Source organism: Geotrypetes seraphini, chromosome 7, assembly GCF_902459505.1.
Source record: "Geotrypetes seraphini chromosome 7, aGeoSer1.1, whole genome shotgun sequence".
NCBI classification, from domain to species: domain Eukaryota; kingdom Metazoa; phylum Chordata; class Amphibia; order Gymnophiona; family Dermophiidae; genus Geotrypetes; species Geotrypetes seraphini.
The window spans coordinates 58,158,749-58,182,217 of record NC_047090.1 but is presented as its reverse complement, the minus strand read 5'-3'; the positions used below and the strand labels follow the sequence as shown (position 1 = coordinate 58,182,217).

The 23,469-nt window shown below is 43.4% G+C and overlaps 1 protein-coding gene across 2 annotated transcripts in view; it reads right to left on the bottom strand.

The window, feature by feature from the left end:
- RIBC2 (RIB43A domain with coiled-coils 2) overlaps positions 1-23,469 on the bottom strand; it is a 95,818-nt gene that overhangs the window by 34,804 nt on the left and 37,545 nt on the right. For both annotated transcript variants that reach the window (XM_033953129.1, XM_033953130.1), the window contains 3 exons: positions 22,721-23,065; positions 6,829-6,947; positions 4,487-4,714 (listed from right to left, as the gene is read on the bottom strand). In XM_033953129.1, the coding sequence (XP_033809020.1) occupies positions 4,487-4,714; positions 6,829-6,947; positions 22,721-23,065 (692 nt within the window). The remainder of the gene's footprint in view (positions 1-4,486; positions 4,715-6,828; positions 6,948-22,720; positions 23,066-23,469) is intronic.

Below are 23,469 nucleotides of genomic sequence, written 5' to 3'. Positions count from 1 at the left end.
TTTCAGCAAAGGAAGATCTTGCTTGATGAATTTACCACAATTCTTCAAGGGAGTAAACAGGCAGATAGACATTGTATATCTGGATTTTCAGAAGGCATTCGACAAGGTCCCACATGAATGACTACTTCGAAAATTTGCGAGCCAAGAAATCGAGGGTGAAATACTCATGTGGATTAAAAACTGGTTGGCGGATAGGAAACAGAGAATGGGGGTAAATGAACAATACTCGGACTGGAAAAGCATCACAAGTGGAGTGCTGCAGGGTTCAGTGATTCGATCCGTGCTCTTTAACATATTTATAAACGACCTGGAAATTGGTAAGACGAGTGAGGTGATTAAATTTGCAGATGATACAAAGTTATTCAGAGTAGTGAAGACACAGGATTGCGAAGACCTGCAACGTGACATAAACACGCTCGAGGAATGGGCCGTGACATGCCATAGGAGGTTTAACATGGATAAGTGTAAGGTGATGCTATCGGTAACAAAAATCTTAAACACGAATACAGGTATTAATGTAGAATAAAATCTTTTCCAGAGAAAGGAAAATGGTAAAACCAGAGGACATAATTTGAGGTTGAGGGGTGGTAGATTCAGGGGCAATGTTAGGAAATTCTACTTTACGGAGAGGGTGGTGGATGCCTGGAATGCGCTCCCGAGAGAGGTGGTGGAGAGTAAAACTGTGACTGAGTTCAAAGAAGCGTGGGATGAACACAGAAGATTTAGAATCAGAAAATAATATTAAATATTGAACTAGGCCAGTTACTGGGCAGACTTGTACAGTCTATGTCTGTGTATGGCCGTTTGGTGGAGGATGGGCAGGGGAGGGCTTCAATGGCTGGGAGGGTGTAGATGGGCTGGAGTAAGTCTTAACAGAGATTTCGGCAGTTGGAACCCAAGCATAGTACCGGGTAAAGCTTTGGATTCTCGCCCAGAAATAGCTAAGAAGAAAAAAAATAAAAAAAATTTAAATTGAATCAGGTTGGGCAGACTGGATGGACCATTCGGGTCTTTATCTGCCGTCATCTACTATGTTACTATGTTACTAAGGATGTCTGGTGCAGTACTCGGAGAGACCCCCCAGGAAAGAGACTTAGGAGCACTGGTAGACAAGTCAATGAAGCCATCTGCGGTGGCAAAAAGGGCAAACAGAATGCTAGGAATAAATAAGAAGGAGATCACAAACAGATCAGAGAAGGTTATCATGCCGCTGTACCAGGTCATGGTACGCCCCCCACCTGGAATACTGTGTCCAGCACTGGTCGCCGTACATGAAGGAGGACACTGTACCACTCAAAAGGGTCCAGAGAAGAGCGATTAAAATGGTTAAGGGGCTGGAGGAGTTGCCGTACAGTGAGAGATTAGAGAAACTGGGCTTCTTCTCCCTTGAAAAGAGGAGACAGAGGGGACATGATCGAAACATTCAAGATAATGAAGGGAATAGACTTAGTAGATAAGAGGTTGTTCACCCTCTCCAAGGTAGAGAGAACAAGAGGGCACTCTATAAAGTTAAAAGGGGACAGATTCTGTACAAACGTAAGGAAGTTCTTCTTTACCCAGAGAGTGGTAGAAATCTGGAACGCACTTCCGGAGGTTGTTATAGGGGAAAACACCCTCCAGGGATTCAAGACAAAGTTAGACAAGTTCCTGCTGAACCAGAACGTATGCAGTTAAGGCTAGACTCAATTAGGTCTTTGACCTTAGGGCTGCTGCGGGAGTGGACTGCTGGACACAATGGACCACTGGTCTGACCCAGCAGTGGCAATATTTATGTTCTTATGTTTAAAGCTCTGTCTGCCACAATCCGTCGCCCTCTGCCGCAAGTTCCTGCTTCTGCCTGGGTGGATTGCGGCAGAGGGAAAGCTTCAGGGCAGAATTGGTAGCTTGTGAGAATGGTTGCCACATCAGGGCCCCTCTGAAAAAGAAGATTTCAAATTTGAAAGGAGACTGGGAAGGTGAGGGGAGATGTTGCACTACAAGGGGCAGAAAGGAGAAAAGGAGGGAGAAATGTTACACTCGGAGGGAGGAGAGATAACTCAAGGAATGGAAAGATATCAGATGCTAGACCAGGGAACTGAAGGGAAGGAGAAGAGAAAAATGCCAGATCACAGGAAAGGGAGGAGATGGGTGTGGAAGGGGAGAAAGAGGGAGGAGATTGTACACAGTGATGGGTGTGGAAGGGAAGAGAGATAGAAGAAATGCTTCTTATGGATAGATGGGAATAGGGGAGAAGAAAGCGGGAAGAGATGGTACACATGGATAAATGAGAAGGGAAGATATGGAAAAGTAGATAGATTTTGAGAAGAAAGTTGAATGTTAGTTAATGCCAAAGATGGATATAGGGCAAAAGTGAAGCAGAGAAAAACAGCTAATGGATAAGAAGGCCCTGGAAACACAGTTAAGAGCACAGAAGGAAGGAAGGTAGGGAAAATGATTTTATTCTCAATTTAATGATTGAAATGTGTCAGTTTAAAGAATTTATAACTGCTGTTTATATTTTGCACTGTTCAGGAAGAAATTATTTTCTTTCTATTGCTCTGGTATTGTACTATGAGTAGAGTCTGGCCTCTTAGGGTTTCGTTTGTATATTAGTACTTTTAGTTTGTGGTCCTGTATTTGCGTGGAGGGGCATAATCGAAAGGAATGTCTTAGTCCATTTTCGTCCAAGTTGCAAGTTGTCCAAAATAAAAAATAGCTTAGGACACATTTTCAAAAAATACATCCAATTTGTTTTTTCATTTCGAAAATCATCTAACTATACGTCCTGCCAATCTGATCGTCCAAGCCGCTAAATAGTCTATCTTTATACCACATTTTCGTCCAACTTTTCGTCCAAGTCAAAAACGCCTATAACAAGCCCTGTTGGACGTGGGAGGGGTCTGCAAAGTGATGGACTGAACACCCAGACATGGCACCTAACAAGGCACCTTACAAGGCACTTATGTGAATTTCACAAAAAGGGTGTCATGTCTTCATCTCACTCACTCCAGCTCCCATATAGGACACGGTGAGCCCCCCAAACCTCCAGAATCCCCTAGACCTACTTATCTACCACCTTAATAGCCCTTAAGGCTGCAGGAGCCATTTATATGCCAGAAAAAAGGGTTTTGGGGATGTATAGGGGAGTGCACGTTTCAGTATCAATGCATGGGGCTTATGGGCACGGGCCCTCCTCTCTATGGATCCCTAACCCACCCCCCAAGACGACTTAAGCTGCCTCTGTGCATGATGAGTAGGCTTTCCTATGTCAGGCTGCCAGGTGATGAGGCTGAATTTTACAGGTGTGATTACAATTTTTTTGGGGTTGGAGGGGGAGGGTCGGTGATCACTGGGGTAGTGTGTGGGGGTCTATATTATGTATTTGCAGAGCTTATCTGGTGACTTTAGGTAGGTTTTTGTGACTTAGACCATGTTTTAAATGGTCTAAGTGACAACGTCCAAGTTCTGTCTTGGCTCTGTTGTAAGTCTAAGCTTGCCCACATCTTGCCCAAATCCCGCCCTCGAAACTCCTTCTGAAACGCCCCGTTTAGCTATGGTCGTTCAGTGGCATTATGAAGGCCTAGGTCGTTTAGAAATATGTCCAAAACCCAGTTTGATTATCGGCAATTGGACGTCTTTCGTTTATGATTGTCCAAGTGCCGACTTAGGCCAGTTTTTTGATGTTTTTCTCTTTCGATTATGAGCCCCATAGGGTTTATCTTTTATGCACGTGTGACCAAAGCCATGTGTTCTGGTAAGAATGAATGTTGAGAAGCATACAGTGTAGTTCAATTTTGTGGTTAACCATTTTGTATTGTTAGTAAGATTATATTGTGTGTATATATGAAAAATTAATAGAAAAAATGGCATTACAATTAGTACTACAATCCTCCCTCCATATTCACAGGGGTTAGGGGCAAAGTCAGCCTGCGAATAAGAAAAATTTGCAAATAGCTTTAGGGCTGACTGATCCACCCCTGCCTCCCTTCTGCTTCCCGGACCCCTTCACAACTTACTTAGGGCTGACTGACTCACCCCCGCCTCCTGGACCCCTCCACAACTTACTTTTTAAAGCCTGGTGGCCTAGCAATGAAGTGGAGCAGCAGCGATCTTCCTACACTCCTGCCCCTTGCAGAGCTGTGAACATAAATGGCTGAGGGGTTCAGAAGGCAGGGGTGGGTCAGAGTGAGCTCTAAATTGTGGAGGGGTCCAGGAGGCGGGTGGGAGGCAGGGTGGGTCAGAGTCGGCCCTAACTAAGTTGTGGAGGCTTTAAAAGGTAACTTGTAGCAAGGTCTGGGAGAGGAATAAACACTGCAAATAATTAAAGTCGTGAGTGCCAAATCCGCGAATATGGAGGGGGCTTGTATTAGGGGGGCAGGGTCTGGGGCAGAGCTTGGGTGAGGTCTGGGGCGGAGCTTTTGAGCACCCCCCAATCATTTTGAAAAGTTGGCTCCTATGATTGAACTAGACGTAGGTTTATGCTATTTATGTTTAGGTGTGCAAGTACCATTTTCTCCAGGACTTGCTGTTGCTGAATGCTGGTTATTTCCATCAGTTGCTCTTGCCTCATGCCTTTCCAGCGATCAGTAATCACACGATGTGGCCCAAAGGAACTAGATGCTTGTTCAGGGTTCTCTGAAAGAAAGTCTCCTTGGAGGAGATTGGAAATTTCTACTTTGTTGTCCTCATCTTCCTGTTGCTTTTCCAACATTTTTTTCTCAGCCAATTCTAGAACCTAAAAAGAAATACAAGTTGAAATTTTCTTTTTCACTATGAGAAAGGTTGATAAAATATTAAAGCAATGAATATGGAATATCATACATTTAGGACTCTGATATTTTATTGCATTTTAAAAGCAAATCATATTCTATATGCTGTATAGTATTTTCACTGTATAAGCCACAAAAATTAGTGCATCCTTTATTTTTTAAAAACATTTTACTATTAAGTCAGTATTTTTCAAATTCTTTAAGTGTACTTTTGTCATTCTCTTTAAATTGTTGTGGCAGTCATGTTAACCAGAGACACACAAATTACCCCACAAACCTCTGTATTTGAGTTTCCACATTGGCTGCATCACAAACTACATTACACACTGTGACAAGCAAACAAATATTGATCATCACTGCTGTAAAGAAAATGAAGCCCTTCAAAAAGCTGAAAGAGAGGTTTACATCTGAGTGAACTACATGTCCCAGAATGCACTGGACTCTTCAGCAGTGAAGCTTGGAAAGAAGGAAGGGATCTCCAGGAGTTTATGAGTAACTGAAAAACTGTATGAGGTATCTCATAAGCCCTGAAATGCAAAGATGGTAGGAATACTATTCAGGGAAGAGTAGAAGTTAGGTTTGGGCTAGCTGGGGAGTGGCTTTAAAAGTCTGTTGAAGACCCTTTTCTGTAAATTTCCCTTCAGGTCTGAGTGTTAATCTTATACCAAAGAGCGGGGGAGAGCAAATTCCATTATACTGATAAGTGAGCCAGGATAAGGCAGGCTAAAAGAAAAATACAGGTGGAGGTTGGTCTGGGGTTTAATCACATGCTTATTTGAGAAGGGGTAGGGAAAGAGATATAGAGAAGCTCTGTCTAGTATAAGTTGGATACAATATTGTTATGTTTATGTTTGACACTAATTAAAGTGTTTAGCCTTTTAAACCATTGGCTTCAGTGTTTGGTCTAATCTAATACTTGAGAAGCTAGGGCAGAGCTAGTGGTTTTAGAAGTGCAAGCCCTCATATAACCAGTAGATGGTGCTCCAGAGAGGCTGAAGACCCAAGTAGGGTGATGGAGTACCCTATCTTCACCACATTTAATGGTGGTGCTGCTCACTGTTAACCAAAGAAGGAGTGGTGAAGGGAATGAACACATCAACCCAAGGAATAAATACAATTTTATTATAAGCAAAAATCAAATCATATATGTAAAACCAAGCCTTATAAAAAGTCCAAGTCTTGTGGATTTAATGGACCCAGATTTCCACGGCATCTTTGTCTTGTCATTTGAAGAGTTTTTCATTGAACGCCACCTACTGGGCTGACCCCTGAGGAAGGCTTTTTTACAGAAGCCAAAACACGAACCGTGTTGGGTCCATTAAATCCACAAGACTTTGGACTTTTTATAAGGCTTGGTTTTACATATATGATTTGATTTTGTTTATTTTTGCTTATAATAAAATTGTATTTGTTCCTTAGATTGATGTGTTCAGTCCCTTCCCCACTCCTTCTTTGGCTTGCCTTGTCTATTCAAATTTTTTTTCTTTCCTTTTGGATTGTTTTATTGGTGGTCACTGTTAGCCAGAAGGCTTCATCACATGTTATGGGAACCAAGTAGATCATGTTGCATTGAAAGCAAATTTGTCACACTGTTCTAATAGGAACTACTCCAAGAGATTCAAATGAATTGCAAGGATGCTCCTTAAGAGAGGAAGAATTAGGTCTTACCTACTAATTTTCTTTCCTTTAGTTCCACCAAATTAGTCGAACTTGTGGGTTATATCCCCTGATCAGTGGATGGAAACAGAGAAGTAAAAAAAAAAAAAAAAATCTACATGCTTTTCCATATAAGGGTACTATGCAGCATAATGTCATCAGTATTTCAAGTGACAAAGTAATGAAACAAATGATTTATTCTTTCAAATAAATTGGAACCAATAGCACAGATCTCTAGCTCCAATAAAATCCCAATAAGGAGAAAACAAGGGGGGAGTAAGAGGGAAGAGACTTGAACTCTATCCATTTCCTGACTGGCATTGCTAGAGGGTCTTTCCTTTTGTTACATCAGCAGCCCTTGTATGCTATTTTTGATAGTACATCGGACAAAAATTGTGACACTTTACAAGCAAGGTTGAAATACCTGTGCTATATTGTAGTCCTTTGTGGCCAGACATACAGCTCGTCTTGATTCTTTTTCCATTCTTTGAAGTTCCATAGCCCTTTCATCAAGTTTAGTCCTGTTCTTGTAATATAGATCCTCTAAATTCAATTAAAAAATAACACAAGGCAATAAAAATTTTTTTTTTTGGGGGGATCATCTGACAACACAGCACATTTTTCTAAATCAGTTTTTCATGCTGATTTCATATCTGTTATTAGTTTTTTTCAGTCATGTAAGCTTTTAAAGTTATGACTAATGTTAGCTTATAGCGTTTTAGCATATAGGGTTTTAAGAATTGCAGCATCAACTTAAAGAAATGTTGCAGTATCTTTGATCCAAAGTCAAATAAGCATACAGCAAAGCAAAATTATACTGGACTGTGTCACTTAGCAACCAATATTTCTTTAAAAAATGATTAGAGTATGATTTCATTTTGTGAATTGTGTCTGGATTTTCACAGCACAACATCCAGCAATAGTTGACCATCATACTCTCATTCCAGAAACCTTGGTAGTGACGTTCCATTAACTGAATGTCCTGGTGAAAACGTTCTCCTTGCTTGTCACTCACCATACCAAGATATTCCAGAAAAAGTCAAGATGTGAGTGCAAAAAGTATATTTTTAATGACCTGCGATGGCCAAGTTTTTGATATGAGTCAAGGAGATTCTGAACTCTTTCCTTGTATGAAAGAGACTTATGGTTGCCCAGAAGTTTTCCATTAATCACTTGAATGCCTCCCAATCTTCAAACTCAGCTGCTGAGAGTGATTGGTTAAAATCTTCATCCTGCATAATGGACTTGATCTGTGGGCCTATAAATATCCCTTCCTTCAGTTTTGCAGTGCTGATTTTTGGATATTTCTTAACAAGATATTGAAAACCTGGTGAGTTTGCTTTACCCATAGTCTTTACCAGGCTTGACATAATATTCAGTTGTAGATCTGCTCTCCCACAAGCACAGGAAACAGCAGTATTTAGTGAATCCTCCTTGCATTCCCATTAGCATGCCAATGACCTTCAGATCATCACAGATGTTCCACTGGTGTATTTTATAACTGATTGCTTCTAGTAAATTCTTCATATTCTCATAAAACTCCTTTAGATGAGCATAATAGGCAATTGGTATACTTGGTTTGGAATTTGCTTTGTGCAGTAACTCTGCCTTCAAGCTTCTCTGTGAAGAATCAATGAAGAGATGCCATTCATCTGGACAATGCACTTGTAACAAACTGTTGAAGAGCCTGTTGATGTCATGACAAAAGCACAATGAGCCATTTACTGTGAAGAACGATTGCTGTCCTTCCAGACAGCCTCATTTACACTTTCAAATTCATATCAACAATTTCGACATGCTTTAAAGACGCATCTTTTTATAGAATCTTTTGGAAATTAGACACTGGCTGTTTATTCATTTGTATTGCTAATCTCTGTAAACCGCAAATAACTTAATGGTATTTGTGGTATACAAGTGAGTTTTTATGTTATGTTATGTTAGTTATGATTCCTTTTTCTGTAATGAGTTATATTAGCATCTTTTGCAAGCAAGTGCTTTTGCTTAAGCCTTGAAGCAAGAAGTTCTGCTTTTTCTTTTGAAAGATTTAGATCACTAATAAGATCATTGAGCTCAGCTTGTGTAAAGGTCTCTAGTTCTAAATTTTCATCATTCACATAATCAGGATCAGATAATGGATTGTGACTAGCTGCTGCATCATCATCACATTCCTCATCATGTTCCACAGAAGAAAGTCCATCTTGTGGAGGTACAGGGACAAGCAGTGAGTCATCATGAGGAACAGGCCTAATAGCAGAATCCAGAGTAGGATATATAATTTTGTGCTTAGTTTTAGCTGAGAATTCACTTGTATTCACAAGGCAAAAGTAGCAATCTTTAATATGGTCTTGGGGTTCCCTCAATATCATTGGGATTGCAAACGACATCGCTGCCTTTCATCGTTTGAGCCAGTCACGAAGTCTATTGGAACAACTGGTACAGATGATATGTGGAGCCCAAGACTTATCCTGGTTACCCAGTGGACAGCCAAAATACAATTTGTATACCTTCTTCAGATCTACGGTAATTGGATGACGTTGTTCTTTCATCGTGAATGAACCACAGACGTAACAGAAAATATCTGGATGATTAGTACAATGTCTTGGCATGATAAAAACTGATATTAATCACCGTCTGCAGCATAAAAAAAACAAAGACAACTGTCAATAACCCTCCTTATACGTTTATCCTATAAACGCATGATATATTGCCCAATTAATATTTATGACTATGTATATTGAGCCTCATTACAAAAATGCAACGTGCTAGATAAAAACTAAACACAGATTTGAAATCAGCATGAAAAATATTACGGTATAAAACCCACCCAACATTAACTCTGATGAAAATGATGTGTTGACCTATGTAATGTATGTGATCTACCAGATTATATGTGGTGCACATAAAGGGGGCAATTCTATAAAGAGAGCATCAATATACAGGTGCAAAGAATATGCATAAATAACCAGAATACCAGCATATGTGCATATATGCCAATTTGCAAGCTATGCACTATTTTATGAAATGGCACCTAAATGTAATATTGTGTAGTTTGAAGGAGAACCTACACATGAGTGAAGTCTGGATGAAGTATGGATGAGATGCACAATTATTTGCATAAATTATAAAATATTATATTTATATGCTTTTTTAGTGCTTTAGGAACAAATATTTACACCCGTTTTGGGGCTGGTGTAATTGGATATGCCTAAATTACGAGCATGTAGTAGAGTTGTGTTGCTAGTATGGGATATGATTCAGATAAGTGCCTAAATATTTGAAAATTCTATATACCTATGAAGTTATCATATATACTTAACTATAGATCAATCCTATGAATAGGTAGAGGGCAATTTTAGACATAAAATGGTCTAAAATCCTTTGACCTATACATAGTCAACCCTTTTTTTCAGTCGTAGTTTATTTAAATTTTGAAGTTTTGAAGAAACAGCATACAATCGCATTTCAGCAATCAAGGAGAATATGCAACTAACCAAACAAAATAAAGTACAAGGTAAAAAAAGGGGGGGGGGAGGGAGGAGGAATAGAAAGAGGGGAACATACAAACATTAATTTCAGAGGGATGCCTAAACAAATGAATCAAGAAAACAGCATCGGGTCTTGAACACAAAAATTTGAGGCTGGAACTAAGCCCATCACTCCATATCACACCAACCACATGTCAATGATCCCTACAATAAATAAACATGCACACCATTAAACAATAATCACCATCCAGACCATCCCTCATACATACAATCTAAAAATAGTGATTCAACCCATAACCCTTATTTGTTAGAACATTTGAGTGAGCTAAGATGATTATGCCAATCAATTCCATATTTCCATTTAGTTTATAACATTGTTTCAAGAGCCAATAGGTTGTTGCAGTTGCGATCTGGCTGTCAAGCTATAGGCTTTTTCCGGAAATTAGCCATCCCCGAGATAAGGGTTGAATCATTAGTTTTTAGATTGTATGTATGTATGAGGGATAGTCTCAATGGTGGTTATTGTATGCATTTTTATTTTTTGTAGGAATCATTGACATGTGGTTGGTGCGATATGGAGTGATGGGCTTAGTTCCAGCCTCTAATTTTTTATGTTCAAGTACTGATTCCCTGATGAAGTACTGGATGAAACGGGCCCTATTGGAATCAAGATCTTCCAACCAATAAAGCTAAGTCATTAAGATCTCTAATGGTTTCTATAACTTACCATATTAAGTTGTAATTAAAAGGAAAAAAGAAAAAAAAGTGAAAAGAGGGTTTTTTATGACTATGATTACAGTAATGTCTTGTTCAACTGACCAGCTTCGGCTGTTTTAAAATGACATAAGAACAGTCTGAGTTCTTTTTCCCTCCTGGTATGAAACAATTTACAATCAAGTTTGATATTAGTATATTGTGATAACAATTGGATGTGTTCCTATTTAGGAACATTTTCTATAGCTCTACTTTGGACATTATTCTTCTGTACTACCAGCAATGAAAATAGACGCAAAGTCACTACTACTTTTAATCTTCTATCTTGCCGTTGCCTTCCTCCATCTTGCTGATCAGGGGTCAGGACTGGGAGGTTGCACTCACCAATCATCAGACACTTGCGTGTGGTGAATGGCGATTGATGAGCATGACCTCTAACCCCATGTGCCTGTCCCATATTTTCATAGAAACATGATATCAGATAAAGACCAAATGGCCCATCTTGTCTGCCCATTCGCAGCATCCACTATCTCCTACTCTCCCTAAGAGATCCCACGTGCCTGTCCCACGCTTTCATAGAAACATGATGGCTTTGTTAAGAAACATATGCAGCTGCCTGTAAGGAAGGAGGAGGAAACCGCCTGGAGATAAGTGCACACCATGGGAGGAGGGCACAAACTTGGGGCACAGAATAGAGGGAGGAAGGGAGAGCATTGGGATACAAAAGGGAAGGAAGGAGAATGAACTTGGGACACCATAGGGAGGGAGGGAAATATGCCAAGGTGGGGGAGGGAATAAAAAGTGAGAATTGTTGGGCATGGGTATCTGAATGAGAGGGAAAGAGATGGTGCACATGGGGAAAAGAAGAAAGAGGAGAATTGTTGGGCATAGGGAGGGAGAGAGAATTATTGAACATGGTAGATGGGAGAGAAGTGAGGCAGAGATGCATAAGAAAGAAAGGGAGAAATGTGGTAGTGGAGAGGGAACAGTGTAGGAATGTTGGTCATAGTGATGGTTGGAGAGATGTGGCGTGTGCTGGAGAGGAGTGATAGAGTGAGAAATGTTGGGCATGGGGCTGGTGGGTCCAGGGGTGAGACAGGGAGAAATGTTGGATGTGGCAGTAGAGGGGATGGGAAAGATGCACCCTGGATCCCTCTCTCTCTTTTCCCCCACTCCCTTTGTAGCAAGGGACAGAATGAGAGAAAGAGTGGGTAGTGGTGGGGAGTGAGAGAGAGGGAGACATGTTGTACATGGGGTTGGAGGAGAAAGGAAGAAATGCTGTGCAGGAGTGGTAAGGGGAAAAAGAGAGAGATTGATCCAGGAGAGAAGGGACTGAGGATGTTGTACAATGGGGGGGAGGAAAGAGTGAGAAATGCTGGACCATGGTAGAAGGATCCAATAAACAGCAACCAAAGAAGAATTTACAGAAGACAGGAAAGCAGAAAAGAGGAAAACTGTAACCATCTTGATAGAAAAATAAATCTCCAGACAACTAAGGTAAAAAAAAGTAATTTATTGACTGAAATACGTTAGCTTTGGGGAATATATATAGCAGAGTCTTTGTATTGCATGTATATTCTTCAACATAAAAGGAAATGCACTTCTGGTTTTATTTCTCCAGTGTTGAAGTACTTGCTGACCCTAGATCACCAAGCACTACCAGCTGAGGACCTCCTCCAAAAGGTGGCTGGAACTCTCTTCTACCAAGTGTAGCAGTCGCTGGCAGCATTTTTGAGCCACTAAAGTGCCAGCATCTGTGGCTTAGGGACATTCCTGCTGTCTGTCAAGCTTGGTAAAAGGAATTTTTGGCTACCTTCAGAAGAACAAGACTTCAGCTAACATAGCTTAAGGGTCCTCATCAGTTGGAGTATTTATATTTTATAATTTACATTAGAGGCTCTAGTAGAGACCCATTTACAAAATATGTGATCTTTCCAATTAATATTTCCAAATAAAACATCTTTGCTTATTTGTAAAATAGGTCTCTTCCAGAGCCTCTAATACAGTAGCATAATAAAATCTGAAGTTTATGGGGATGGGTGGAGATGGAAGAGATTACTTGCAGGGACGGATAGGGACAGATTCCATTCCAGCAAGGACAGGTTTGATTTCTGTCCCTGTGCAACTCTCTAGTTTAATTTAATCCCTTCAATTAAAACTACTTAGAAAACATTACTCTACACATCAGTTACACAAAATATATATCTATAACCTGAAAGGATAAGCTAAATCATTATGGGGCTTGTTTTCAAAACAGGTGGAGGGGCATAATCAAAAGATATGTCTAAGTCCATTTTGGGCCTCAGTTGCTAGTCGCCCAAAGTCAGATATGGAAAAAGGTCCATTTTCAAAAAAATACATCCAAAATATTTTATTTTTTTTTCTGAAAATCGTCTTAACTTACATCCAGCCATCTGAGAGCCGGGCAAGCAGCAGCAGAGAGTCGGGAGGCAGGAGAGAATAAAGGAGGAGTAGCGAGGAGGGGACAGAGGCGGAGGAGAGTGAGGGGAAGCTGTGAGAGGTAGCTTCGCCCATCCCTCCGACATCGGACCTCGGAGCTCTGACTTAAAAGGGGCGGAGCCAACGGTACCCAGCCGTTCGGTATGCAAAGGCAAGCGTTAAAGGAGCTCGCCTTAGCGAGAGTGCCTTTGCAAAGGGCCTTAAGAAGGGGCAAGTCACTGCACAAACCGCAGAAGAACAACCGCAGAGGACAGCCAGAGCAGACGCAGAGGAAAGCCAGGGCAGACGCAGAGGAAAGCCAGGGCAGACGCAGAGGAAAGCCACGGTAGATGCAGAGGACAGCCATAGCAGACCAGCAAGAGGGCAGCAATGGAAGCAGCAGACAGAAGCAGGAAGTTGAGCTACCCAGTTTTCTGCACCGTCTGCCATATGTATGACTACCTCTCCTCTGGGAGGCGGTCTTATGTATGTATTCGATGTGGGGAACTGGAGAGCCTGAAGAAACAAGTCAGACTCCTGGAGAGCAGAATACTGAAACTGGAAGCACTTCGAGCAGTGGAGGAGGAGGACAGGGATGCAGAGAACGTCAAGACAGAGGAAACCATCGAGGAAGAAGTCCGGGAGTTGGAGAAGTTCATCGAGGAGGAATAAAAGGAGGCCAAGGCAAGTCACCAGCAACAGTGGAACTGCCGAGATGCACCTACAGAGAGTGAGGACCATCTGGAGGACAACCACAAGGAAGAAATGGATGACACAGCAGCGAGATCTGAACACAGCAGAGAGAGCCCACAAGAAGATGAGTCCAGTGCAAGCCAACGCCAGGATGTGGGAAGATGGAAGTGCACAGAGGACACTGACCTATGACTGGAGAGATGGTCATACACCAGGGACATGGATCTGCGGCTAGAAAGGCAAGAGAAGATAGAAGGAACAGCAATAGTCGTGGGGGATCTCCATCATCAGACAAGTTGACAGCCACATAGCGGGAGGAAGACAGTATCGGCTGGTGACTTGCCTACCAGGAGCCAAGGTAGAAGACATAGTGAGCCGCATCGACAGGATCATCAACAGTGTGGAAGAGGAAGATACCGCAGTGGTGATCCATGTGGGGACAAACAACGTGAGCAACAGGAACTACAACAGGGAAGTACTAAAGGACCAGTTCCAGATGCTAGGAAGGAAACTGAAGACCAGAACGCAGAGGGTAGCGTTCTCGGTGATCCTGCCAGTACCCAGGGCCGATGAAAAGAGGCAGACAGAGCTGCAAGCAGTCAATGCGTGGATGAGGCGCTGGTGTGAGGAAGAAGGATTCCACTTCGTGCGCAACTGGACGACGTTCTGGGGGAATAGCAAGCTATTCAGGAAGGATGGACTCCACCTCAGCGGAGACAGAACAAGGCTACTTGCAAGCAACATCAAGAGTGAAATTGGGAAGTTTTTAAACTAGGAAGAAGGGGAAAGCTGACAGTTGACCAAGAGTCGATGGTTCGGGAACCGGTAAACCCAGACGATACCGTGCAGGAAGATAGCAGGGAAGACTCACCGGATCATAAGCAAGACAGAAATTCTGATGGATTGAAAGAGACACAAGAGGGAAGGAAATTCAAGAAAATGGCAGGCCACAAACTCAAGTGTATGTACACGAATGCAAGGAGCCTAAGGAATAATATGGGTGAATTGGAATCTATGGCACAAAAAGATAACCTTGACATCATCAGCATCACGGAAACATGGTGGAACGAGGAAAATGTCTGGGACACTGTCCTACCGTGATACAAGCTATACCGCAGAGACAGAGTGGCTCAAAAAGGTGGGGGCTTTGCCCTATACGTCAAAGAGGGAATTGTGTTTACCGGAGAGAACACACCGGAATCAAACAAAAAGGTAGAGTCTCAATGGGCCAAAATTCCAGGAAGAAATGGAACGTAAATAAAGATCGGCATCTACTACCGACCCCTGGGGCAGTACAAAGAAATTGATGGAGAAATGACGGACGAGATTAAATGCAACTTCAAAGGAGGCAACACAGTTATCAAGGGCAACTTCAATTATCCGGGGCACCTCTGGCTGCGGTAGGGAGACCCAAGTTCCTGGATGCTATAGGCGATTGCTTCCTGGAACAACTTGTCAAGGAAAATATGAGAGGAAACACAGTTTTGGACTTAATTCTAAATGGACTATGAGGACCGGCGCAAGGTGTAGAAGTTGAGGGGACACTGGGAACCAGAGATCATAAAATGATCTGCTTCGACCTGGACACAGGGACAAAACATCGATCCAGAACAATGGCCACGGAGCTGAACTTCCGAAAAGGGAATTACGAAGGGATGAGACTCACGGTGGGGAAGAAGATCAAGAAAAGGATAAGCACTGTAAAGACGCTAGAGCAAGCATGGTCCCTTTTTAAGGACACAGTCACCGAGGCGCAAAATCTATATATACCAGGTATCAACAAGGGATCCAGGAAGAAAAAGAAGGAACCAGCGTGGCTCAGTATAGCGGTGAAGGAAGCGATCAGGGACAAGAAAACTTTAAGTAATGGAAAAGGTCAAAAATGGATGAAAACTGGAAAATGCACAAACAACATCCATGAAGGTGCCATAAGGCGGTAAAAGGGGCCAAAAGAGACTAGGAGGAAAAATAGCCAAGGAGGTGAAAAACTTCAAGCCGTTCTTTCAATATATTAAGGGGAAACAACCCGTGAAGAAAGCGGTGGGGCTGTTGGATGACTGAGGAAGTGCTAAAAGAGGACATAGCCATCGCCAACAAACTGAACACATTTTTTTGCATCTGTGTTTACCAAAGAGGATATACGCAACATACAAAAACAAACAAAGGGGAGTTCGGAGGACTCTTTCCGGGCCATGGAATTTACTGCGAGTGAAGTCTACCACGAGTTATCAAAATTAAAAGTAAACAAAACTATGGAACCGGACAATCTACACCCTAGAATACTTCGAGAATTGAGTGATGTCCTTGCAGAGCCGTTAGCTGTGCTCTTCAATCTTTCCTTAAGCAAAGGAAAAGTTCCCCTGGACTGGAAAACTGCCAACGTTATCCCGCTCCACAAAAAGGGATGCAGGTCAGAGGCTGAAAATTATAGACCGGTGAGTAAACTCATGGAAAAGTTGATCAAGAACAGATTGGACACATTTCTGGATGATGAAGGATTAAGAGATCCCCACCAGCACGGCTTTACAAAGGGAAGGTCTTGTCAATCCAATCTGATAAGCTTCTTTGACTGGGTGACAAAAAAACTGGATGGGGGTGAGTCCCTGGACATTGTGTATTTGAACTTTAGCAAGGCTTTTGATAGTGTTCCACGCCGTAGGTTGTTGAGCAAAATGAACACGCTAGGACTAGGAGAAACACTGACAGCATGGGTAAAAGACTGGCTTAGCGGCAGACTTCAAAGGGTAATGAGAAACGGTATTCCCTCAAAAACATCGTGAGTGACCAGTGGAGTGCCACAGGGCTCGGTTTTGGGCCTGATGCTGTTTAATATCTTCGCAAGGGATCTGACTCAGGGACTTCGTGGCAAAAATACATTATTTGCCGACGACGCTAAACTTTGCAACGTTGTGTGCAGGGCAACGGAACCTGGCAGCGCTACCAGGCCCAACACTATGGAGCAGGACCTACTTCTGCTGGAACAATGGTCTAGTACTTGGCAACTAAACTTTAATGCCAAAAAATGTAAAGTAATGCATCTTGGAAGCAGTAATCCATGCAGAACATACACCTTGAACGGTGAAAAATTAACAAGAACTACTGCAGAAAGGGACTTAGGAGTACTCATCCGGGATGATATGAAAGCTGCAAATCAAGTGGAGAAAGCTTCAGCAAAAGCTAGACAAATGTTGGGTTGCATCAGAAGGAGCTTTATCAGCCGAAAGCCTAAAGTCATACTGCCATTGTACAGATCCATGGCGAGACCTCACCTGGAATACTGTGTCCAGTTCTGGAGGCCGTATTATCGGAAAGATGTGAAGAGACTGGAGTCAATCCTGAGAATGGCCACTAGGATGGTCTCGGGACTTAGGGATCTCCCTTATGAGGAATGTCTGACCAGACTGTGCCTATATTCTCTCGAGGAGTGCAGAGAAAGGGGGGACATGATAGAAACATTTAAATACATCACAGGCTGCATTGAAGTGGAGGAAGATATCTTTTTTCTTAAGGGTTCCACGGCGACAAGAGGGCATCCGCTAAAACTTAAAGGGGGAAGATTTAATGGGGACACCAGGAAGTACTTTTTCACCAAAAGGGTGATTGATCGATGGAATGGTCTTCCACACCTAGTGGTCGAGGCCAGTAATGTGCTCGACTTCAAGAGATGTTGGGACAAACAAGTGGGGGTCATGCTTAAAAGATGGACTCATGGGAAGAGGAGACTCTAGAGTAGACAAATTTGCTGAGGGAGGGTTCTTGAGTGGGCAGACTTGTTGGGCCGCCGGCCCTTTTCTGCCGTCATACTCTATGTTTCTATGTTTACCAGAAGCTGACAGGCTATACGCGGGAAACGAAGACGGGAAACTGACAGGGTTGATGGTCAGTCTAGAAGAGGTATGCCGGCAGATTGATAGGCTTAAAAATGATAAATCCCCAGGACCGGATGGCATCCATCCAAGGGTAATCAAGGAACTGAAAGGGACTATAGCTGAACTGATTCAACTGATAGCCAATCTGTCAATCAAATCGGGAAGGGTTCTGGAAGACTGGAAGGTGATGAATGTTACGCCGATCTTCAAAAAAGGTTCGAGGGGTGATTCGAGAATTACAGACCAGTGAGTGTGACTTCGGTACCGGGAAAGATGGTAGAAGCGCTGATAAAGGACCGCATCATTGAGCACCTTGACGGACATGATCTGATGAGGACTAGCCAGCATGGCTTCACGAACTTGCTGCACTTCTTCGAGGGAGTAAACAGATGGATAGAAGGGTGACCCGGTTGACATTGTATATCTGGATTTTCAGAAGGCTTTCGAACAGATTGGAGAGGGTTGTCATACCGCTATACCCGGCCATGGTGCGCCCTCACCTGGAGTACTGCGTCCAGCACTGGTCGCCGTACATGAAGAAAGGACACAAAAGGGTCCAGAGAAGGACTCGAAAGGGTGCAGAGAAGAGCGACTAAAATGGTAAAGGGGCTGGAGGAGTTGCCATACAGTGAGAGATTAGAGAAAATGGGCCTCTTCTCCCTTGAAAAGAGGAGACAGAGGGGACATGATAGAAACATTCAAGATACTGAAGGGAATAGACTTAGTAGATAAAGACAGGTTGTTCACCCTCTCCAAGGTAGAGAGAATGAGAAGGCACTCTCTAAAGTTAAAAGGGGATAGATTCCGTACAAACGTAAGAAAGTTCTTCTTCACCAAGAGAGTGGTGGAAAACTGGAACGCTCTTCCCTGGAGGCTGTTATAGGGGAAAACAACCTCCAGGGATTTAAGACAAAGTTGGATGGGTTCCTGTTGAACCGGAACGTAAACAGGTAGGTCTGGTCTCAGGGCACTAGTCTTTCACCTGGGGGCCACGCAGGAGTGGACTGCTGGGCACGATGGACCATTGGTCTGACCCAGCAGCGGCAAATTCTTATGTCTGATCGTCCAGACCGTTAAGTTGTGTATCTTTATATCACATTTTTGTCCAAAAATTTGTCCAAGTCAAAAACATCTAGAAAAAGACCTTTTGGATGTGGGCGGGGTCAGCAAAGTGATGGACTGGACACCCAAACATTGCACCAGAGTAGTGATGTACCTTACAGCTGTGAACTTCACAAAAAGGGTGCCACATACACATTTCACTACAACAACCTTATAGGTCATGGTGAGCCCCCCAAAACACCCCCCAGGACTGACTATACCCACCTGTCTACCACCCCAATAGCCCTTATGGCTGCAGGTGCCACTTACATGGCAGTACTTTTGGGGTGTGCACATGTTTCACCATGAAGGCAGTGGTTAGAATGGTTTATGGGCCTGGGTCCTACTCTCCATGGTTCACTAGCCCACCCCAGACCACTTAAGCCACCTCTGTGTAGCTCTACTAGGCTTTCCTATGCCAGGCTGCCAGGTGATGTTCTGGAGACAGATATGTAAAATTGTTATAATAATTTTTAAGGGTGGGGGTCAGTGATCACTGGGGGAGTGTGTAGGGGTCCCTGCAGAGATTATCTGGTCATTTTGGATACCTTCTTGTGACTTAGACCTGGTTTTAGATGGCCTAAGTCACAACTTCCAAGTTCCATCTAGGCAGTGTTGTTAAAGCACAGTTACTTACCATAACAAGTGTTAACCAGGGACAGCAGGCAGATATTCTCACATTCATCCACGGAGCACGGATGTGGACAGCCTCGCAGACTTGCTTGTAAAACTTTTAGAAAGTTTGCGACTGCTGCATTGCACATGCGCAAGTGCCTTCCCGCCCGACGTAGGGCGGCATCTCCTCAGTTCAGATAGCTAGCTAAGAAGCCAACCAGGGGAGGTGGGTGGGTTGTGAGAATATCTGCCTGCTGTCCCTGGATAACACCTGTTATGGTAAGTAACTGTGCTTTATCCCAGCAGAGAATGAAGGTGAAGCCTCTCTGGAGTATTGATACCTGAGATCTGAGTCCATAGGCAAAGATGACCCACTTCTGGAATGTGAAGAGAACCTCGCAGGAGAAGAACTCGACTGACAAGAGTGGTGAAGTTCCACAACAGATCTCCTCGACGAAGGAGTTTGTGGTCTTGAAGAACCTCGATGCCTGGAGAATGAGACCTGTCTCGAGAAGATCTGGGCCTCGATGGAGAAGAATGTCTTGAATCACGGTCTCGTGAATGAGTCAGATCCAGTCTGGAAGATGAATATCGAGGCATCCTCGGCCTGTGTCTTGAAAAGGGCAACACCTTATGTGAAGAGGTAGGACTGGAAATCGGAGAACGAGGTCGAGATACCAAAAAGGATTCAGTTCCTTTTAATGAGGTATCTTGAGGCACTCAAGGACTCTGTTCCTTTTATAGAGTGTGCAGACTGAGCTCAAGGCACTCTCAAGGATTCGACCCCATGTATAGAGTGTGTAGACTGAGCTCGAGGCACTATCAAGGACTCGACTCCTTGGATAGTGTGTGTAGATTCATCTGGAGGCACTCTTAAGGACTTGACTCCTTGTAATACTGCTGAGTGCTAAGGCTGGACTGCAGGAAGCAGAGTCGAGGCATGAGTCATTTTGGCAAGCATGTTACCGAACTCCTGATGCAAAATAGTCTCCAACATATTCTGTAAAACCAGCACCGAGACCATTGAATCTGGTACATTTGGTGTGGCTATAGTCTCCAAGGAAGGCAACCTCGAAGAAAGATGTCATTTCTTGGGAAGTTTCAAAACTACCGGTTCTAAGGGTGGCATGTCCGGAGGAGTTGGCTTAGCTATCTCACCTGAGGGAGACAGTGAGGATAACGGCTCCTCAGGAGAAGATTTAGCTGATTTCCACGAAGACGAGGACTTCCCAAACGAGGAAGGTTTGATTAAGATCGAGGTGAAAGGTGGTAGCCCTGTAGAAGACTTAACTGGATTCGGGGTCGAGGTCGGGGTTGGAATGCCACTGAATATTTTTTCTACCTGAACTCGACAACATTTAAGGGCTCGAGTTTGAAGCGTAGCAGAGTGGGCAGATGATTCCGGACGATGGTCAGGTCCTAAACACTGTACACACCAGTTTTATGCCTCAGTGAGGAGATTGCGCGCTGGCAGCGGCTACACTTCTTGAAGCCTATGACTGGCCAGGACATAGAATGAAAACCAGCTGCGGCTAAATTGAAGCCCGCCAGCTGAGGCCGCAGGTTAGGCCCCGCCGTGACACGAAAAAAACCCAAACCAAACTTATTTATTTATTTTTTAAAGAAAATCAAACGCGCAATAAACACAGCGACCCTGTAAGGAAATAACACGAGCCACGGTGAGAGAAGGCACGAGTAGAACTAAGTCTAGTGTAGAGCGTCGAAACGAAGACTTCTCGGCTCAGCGGAAAACTGAAAAGACGCTGAGGAGACACGCGCCTTACATCGGGCAGGAAGGCACTCGCAAACTTTCTAAAAGTTTACCAAGCAAGTCTGTTTGAGAGGCTGTCTGCATCCGGGCTCCGTAGATGATGTCACCCACATGTGAGAATATGCTGCCTGCTTGTCCTGGGATAAACTTTCGGTTATACATGCAGTACGACTAAGTCTAGGACGGCTCACATCCCGCCCAAATCCTGCCATCACCACTCCTCCTAAAACACCCCTTTTAGCTCTGGGCATACTGCAGCACTATGAAGGCCTAAGTCATTTTTAGATTCATCTAAAACCCGGTTATCGGCACTTGGACGACTTGTCTCACTGATTTTCTAAGTGCTGATTTAGGCCGGTTTTTAGACGTATTTCCGTTTAGATTATGAGCCCGTTTGTGTCCAAGTACCACTTTAACCTATGGAACTTTGTGTGTCTGAGTGCTTTGAAAATATGCCCCAGTATACCCCAATAACAGGCAAAGAAGTATGTATCGCGAACTTTCTGAACTTAAAGTTGCGATTCACTTTTCAAGTGTCCTTACCAGGGCTCCTTGCGGTGACGTCACCCATGTGTGAGAATATCTGCTTGCTGTCCCTGGATAACACCTGTTACGGTAAGTAATTGTGCTTTCCCTCCCTCATCCCCACCCCCGCAGTCTGACATCTTGCAGCACACCCAGCCCTGTCCCCAGGCCCGCCCAGTTCCACCCAGCCCCGCCCTGTCCCACTCAAGTCACGACAAGTTCCATGCCAGCCTCATCCCGCAACCTGTTCTCGGATCCGCGTTGGGAGGGCATCTGCGCATGCAGGTGTGATGCGATGATATCACACGCATGCACATGATGTCACTGCGTTGCATCTGCACATGCGCAGATGCCCTCCCAATTTGGTCCCAAGCTGGAAGCTTTTCAAAACCTGGACAGAGTGCCGGGTTTTGAAAAGCCATCCAGACATGTCCTCTAAAAAGAAGAGGACATGTCCAGGTAAATCTGGACACCTGGTAACCCTAGTCGGTATGCCTTTGCATCCAGTTTTCGGCCCTGCAGCAACAGCATCAGACATACTCAAAGGCTGCCTGCAGCCTGCATCAGGCCTTTCTCTTGGACCCAGCCCGCCCAGGAAGTTAAGAACATAATTACCATACTGGGACAGACTGAAGGTCCACTAAGCCCAGAATCCTGTTTACAACAGTGGCCAACCTAGGTATCTAGCTAGATCCCATGTAGTAAAACAGATTTTATGCTACTTATCCTAGGAATAAGCAGTGGATTTCCCCAAGACCATCTCAATAATAACCTATGGAACAGGCCAGATCACAGGGAAAGGCCCAGTGCTATTGCTGCAGGTCGAAGACTGGATGCAAAGGTACACTGGGGGGGGGGGACCTGAAAGTGAGCCACAGTCAGGTCTGAGATTGGTTGTATCTGTGAATGTGGAAACTGCGGATACGAAGGGTCAACTATATTTAAATAGGTACCAAGCAGTACCAAATAGTTTTATAATTAATTATTTGCTCATTGTTAGTGAAATTTTTTTTTACAATAGGCACAACATTCTACTACATAGGAATAGGAACAGTATGATACACACAACTTCAAGTTTAGAGGCCTGAAGCCCTTTTTTTTTACCTGCAAATTTTTGGTCTGCCTGTGCTTTCTCCAGATCGCTCTGTTGCTGCAAAGACCATTCTCTTAACTGCTCTTGCTGGAATTTTTTTCTCTGCTCTTGACTCAAATCTTCTCCAAGGAGCTTCTGCAAGCCAGAGACAGTGCAACGAGGGTCACGGTCATTTAGACGAGCAGGAAGAGATTTTTTTAAGGCATCCGGGTCAGAAAGATCAAACTCTCGCCGGGTCTCTGGGTTTTGATAGCGCAGCCGAAACTCATCAATGGCTTTGTTTAAATTTCTGATGTCATTTGCTTGTCGGTCTTCTAGTAAGCACGCAATCTTATCATTTTGCAGCATTTGAGTGGCTAATAGGAAGCAAACAAAAAAACAAACAAACCACAAATTAGTTTCTAATGTTTGTATTTAATTTTCTTTAAATTCTAGTTTTGGAATGCAGTCCAGCAATTTTCTGTAGTCCCTGCTTTTCTAGATAGCCCTGCACAAACAGTGCTAGGAATTACATAGGTTGCAATTTCTCTGCTCCCCTTTTCACTGCACTTATTCTCCTGAAACAGCTGTTATCAGTTACATCATCCCAAAATTGTATTTGAGGAAAGATACAATTTAAGCAGGTGAGAATAAAATTAGCAAGTACCTTTTTTTTTTGGGGGGTGGGGGGGTTAGTTGCAAAGCAGAGAATTTATGGAAATATTAGTATGGTAAGGCTTTCTAAATCTGTTCTGTAGTGGCATAGCCAGATGGCCAATTT